This window comes from Girardinichthys multiradiatus, chromosome 17, assembly GCF_021462225.1.
Source record: "Girardinichthys multiradiatus isolate DD_20200921_A chromosome 17, DD_fGirMul_XY1, whole genome shotgun sequence".
NCBI lineage: Eukaryota > Metazoa > Chordata > Actinopteri > Cyprinodontiformes > Goodeidae > Girardinichthys > Girardinichthys multiradiatus.
The window spans coordinates 30,468,458-30,473,037 of NC_061809.1; the positions used below are offsets into that span (position 1 = coordinate 30,468,458).

The 4,580-nt window shown below is 49.6% G+C and overlaps 1 protein-coding gene across 1 annotated transcript in view; it reads right to left on the reverse strand.

Moving 5' to 3' along the window:
• The window catches only part of LOC124882867 (potassium voltage-gated channel subfamily D member 2-like), a 64,810-nt gene extending 61,230 nt beyond the window's left edge, over nucleotides 1-3,580 (reverse strand). Inside the window, exon 1 of the mRNA XM_047389483.1 lies at nucleotides 1,661-3,580. Within this exon, the coding sequence (XP_047245439.1) occupies nucleotides 1,661-2,769 (1,109 nt within the window). The 5' untranslated portion in view covers nucleotides 2,770-3,580. The remainder of the gene's footprint in view (nucleotides 1-1,660) is intronic.
• Nucleotides 3,581-4,580: the final 1,000 nt, after the last annotated feature.

A 4,580-nucleotide genomic window follows, 5' to 3' on the forward strand; every position in this document is an offset into this window, starting at 1 on the left:
ACTGGACTCCTCCCCTAACAGTGTTTGAACTGGTTTTCATGGTGAAACTGCAGCTGAGCTTCAGCACCAGGGACAGCGACATGCAGAGCAGGGAGAGAAGCTGAAGGACGGAGGAGACACTAGAAACCAGCTGGAGAACTTCTGTTCAGCACTACTCTGTGGAGGCACATATGTTTTTAAACATCTGAACTTGTATTTTGGATGTGAGCATTGGTGCATTATGACGTGAGAAGATGCAACAAACAATCTGAACTTGTACAGCTAAATATTTACTTCTACTAAAAACTGACATACATGCAAAATCAATTAGAGGTGGTGTGTAAAAGATCACCTGTGGAACATTTATACACAAACAAATAATTCATCACATGTTTGATTTAATGTGTGTCAATTTTTGCCCTACAACTAAAGGTCAGTAAACACAACATTTCAACTGCTGCTGCGCATGGTCAGTTCTCTCCACATGTGACTTTCTTGCGGGTTGTTGGTATCAAACCCAGCTGTGAGTGAGAGGAGGCGCTGGGTTGGGTGTTGGCAGGGCAACTGACACAACCAATCACGGTAAGAGCTCCAGTTTTGCCCGGGTGTTCTGGTCGACCCTCACCTCTGCTGTTCTCAATGACCCGAGCCAAGGTAAGTTTTCAGAGTCTTCATAATCTTGGTTCTTTTGTTTTTGATCAGCAGGACCTCCCTTTGCTTATTAAGAGTACTTTAGAATTAAAGTAAGTCTGTCTAACGTTAGTCGGCATGACTTGCTAGGCTACAGTAGCTAATACAGTTAGCAGCAGTCCAGACCAGAAAGCTGTCAGACCTAAAAATAACCAGACACTAGCCTGAAATAATTCCCACTGTTCAGTTTTTGTTATATTTATTATATATTCTATGGTTGTTTTAAAGAAGTCAATGTCTGAGAATTAACTGGAAGAAATCAGCTAGAAAATGGGATTAATGTTTGGAAAGTCATTCATCACCATGTGAACAGAAGAATCCAGTGTGTGGAAGATCAGACGAAAGTGTGATTTGGAAAAGAATCACCAACATTTTGGAGCATGTTCATATGTCGAGCAAACCTTCCTCCAGGAAACAGATTGGTTCAGGGACACAGCAGCTCACACACAGGGTTTCTGGAGGAAACTGGAAAGACTGCTTCACGATGAAGCTCCGGATCTACCTGCTCCTCAGCTAGGAGGATTGAACCTGATTGAAGAAGATTATCCTGATTCCCAAACAAAATCTAAAAACTTGAAGCTGTCAGAAAAAAGCTGATAATTAAAGCAACATCATTTTCCCACTGAAGGACAATCATCTGCTACACAAAACTATCTGGAAAAATGATTTTACATTGGTCAACAGAAGAGCTGCAGAACATCCTCCAAAGGGTTCCTGGATCTCTGCTCTTTACATCAACTAATTAATTCAGCAACACTAATAAGCCCAGCTCTGTGATCTTCAAGCCCCGCAGTTATGGTCTCAGCTAAGTTCTAAAGGATCAGAGCAACCTTTGTCAGTCTGAGAGGTTCTTCTGAAACTCTCACATAAGCTTCAGAAACATGAGATGGACATCTCTCCACACATGCATCCACCACCTTCTCACTAAACCACAACCAGCAGCACAGGCCCCGCCCATTTTTGGGGACACAAGTAACTTTGCATCACTTACCCCAGCGTTGTCATGGTAACGATGGTGTACCAGAAAGCAGCAGGGATGCTGGTGAACTTGCTGCCAGAGCCCTTCTCAGCATAGAACATGACGGTGGCGAAGATGATGATGGCCATGGTGAGGGAGAAGAGCAGGAAGCCCAGCTCAGACGCGCAGCTCTTCAGCGTGTAGCCCAGGATGCGAAGTCCCGCAGAGTGCCGCGAGAACTTGAAGATCCGGAACACCCTGAAGACACGTAGGGTGACAAAGGCGCCACTCACGTCCTCATTGTCCGTCATGACCAGGCCGATGTAGTAGGGCATGATGGCCACCACGTCGATGATGCTCATCACGCTCTTGACAAACTTGTAGCGGCTTGGTGCGGCCACCAGGCGCAGCAGGTACTCCACCGTGAAGATCATGACGCACGCTGTGTCCAGGCAGAAGAAGGCCAGCGCGTACCGCTCCCCGCAGGACGTCACCTTTATGCGGTTTGCCGCGGCACCGCATGGCACCGTCTCCACTACATTCGCCATGACCGATACTGCGATGAAGAAGCCGGTGACGTAGTAGAAGACCAGCGCCATGGTGGAGGTATGCGGGTTCTCGAAGGCGCGCCACATGGTCTCACGGAAGCTCGCGTCTGGGGACACCAGGTCGTTGGTGTGATCGTTCTCCTCGTCGTCCTGGATGCGCTCCTGGTTCTCCCGCCGACGATCCTTGTAGTCCTCGTAGCAGCAGTCCCCAATGATCTCCGGGATAATCCCGAAGAAGGCCAGCTCCTCGTCGTAAGCGGAGATGCACTCCTGGCGCGGGTAGTGCAGCTTCCCGGTGCGATAAAAGTTCAGGACGTGCCGGAAGATGTCCGGGTCGCGGTCGAAGAAGTACTCTTTGCTCTCCTCATGGAAGAAGAAGTCCCGCTCCGAGCTGCCCAGCAGGGTGTCCGGATACCGCTCCAGCGTGTCCCGCCACGTCTGGAACTTCGTGCCGCTCACATTGAGCACGATTAGTCCGTCCCGGCCGCGTTGCTTCGCCTTCGGAGGCACCGGCATGGGCGCGCTGGCCACCGGCATCCACCCGATGGCCGCGGCGCGGGCGAACGGCAGCCACGATGCGACTCCTGCTGCCATGCTGGCCCGGAGCTCTGCGGAGGTTCGGCAGGGAGTTCAAAGAGCTGCGGAGCAACAATAGGACATCCGGGGGCGAAAAAATGGAGCCAAGACCTCCGGGTCACCCAGAGAGCAGAGTTTTACGCACCAAATGCGTAAAACTGTGAAGGAAGTGCTGAGGTTTGAGATCAGAAAGAAAGAAATGCTCCTGTGCTCATCTAGTCAGCTGCTGGAGTCACTTTCAGTTTGTTTGGAGGCAAAAAGCGGACTCACCTCAGACAGAAAAACTAATAAAACCAACTTCTCTCTCTTCCTGCAACAAGTCATTTAGCTCTCAGGGTAATCCCGCTTCCCAAACCAAACCCGGAGCTGGCATTGGTCCGACTCAGGCATGTCCGCTGCTGCTCCGCAGGCTGGAGCCTCCTGATCCCGTTCCGCAGCGTTCCGGTGCGGAACTGCGGTGAGATGCGCATGAACAGGCGGCCGTTTCGGGATCCGCAGGAGGGAGGAGAAAGTCCGAGCCGAACAGAACCAAACCTACCGAGGCAAACAGGAGGCCCGGCTGGAGAAGAAGCGGCAGCAACGGCTTGTTCTGCGGTCACACAGGTGCTGAAACTGGGAGGAGAGGCGGAAACTCACGCTGCTCCTCCTCTCCCCCCTCCTCCCCCCGCCGGATGGGGGCGTGTCATCAGAGAATTCCCGTGGATCAGGGGAGAGTCCGCCACGCAACACCGCGTCACGCACGGGGAGAAACCTTCCGCCTTCGCACTCTGACGTGCTGCGGTGATTAGTGTTAATAATGAGCTCGGTGGTGGAGGCGCGCAGACGTGACTCCTGTACTCCACGCACGGGATTGTGTGTGTTTCCCCCTAAAATGTTTCTAAAATCCAGAAACAGCAGAGGAAGGAAAAGTTGTCAAACTGCTGCAGTTCTTCTGCTCCGGTTCTCAACAGGAGGTTCGAGTCCCTCCAGAAGAACAGAGCTGCTGGTTTTTATCTGTGAATCTGAGGATTTCCTTCCAGCTTCATCAAACACACAAAGTTAAACCTATCTATCTATCTATCTATCTATCTATCTATCTATCTATCTATCTATCTATCTATCTATCTATCTATCTATCTATCTATCTATCTATCTATCTATCTATCTATCTATCTATCTATCTATCTATCTATTGTTGAGGTGCAATAATCTAATATGTTTTCTTGATATTATGAAAAGAAAAGGGCCTAACTTTGGGTCAACAGAACCTTCTGGTCCTTTCTGTTCTGACAGATGTCTGTAAGATGTGTTCTGGCAGAGAGTCAGTGAACACAGCACAGAACGGTTTCTGTGGTTCTTGTGTTTCTATAAACCTACAGATGAAGCAGAAGATCTTCATCACATTCCAGTGAATCGATGATTTTAAGCAGATATCTCCTCTGCAGGCAGAATAGGAAGGAGAACATAAAAAGAAAACGACAAATACTTCATCATCTGCCTAATAGCTGTTCAGTTCTGTAGATCCAAAAAGTCTGGTTCTGTTTTCCTAGCAGAACTCAGTCACCTCTTCCGTTTCGCTGCGCTGTTGGGCTGACAGCTCGTCCAAACTCCTGACAGCTTTTCACTTTGAGTTGGGGATGTTGTTGTTGTAGTCATGGTTACCAGCCTGGAGTACTGACAGACTCCAATCACTGCCCTGCAGATCAAACCCTCCTCTGATGCTCCTCGGTTTGAGGAGGTGCAGAGAGGCTCTCGGTCTTCATCGCTGTGTTCACTGTCCCAATCACACAGCAGACAAGAGTTGTCACTCTGCTCCCAAATAAGTGAGCTACAGAGGCCCAAGGAGCTGG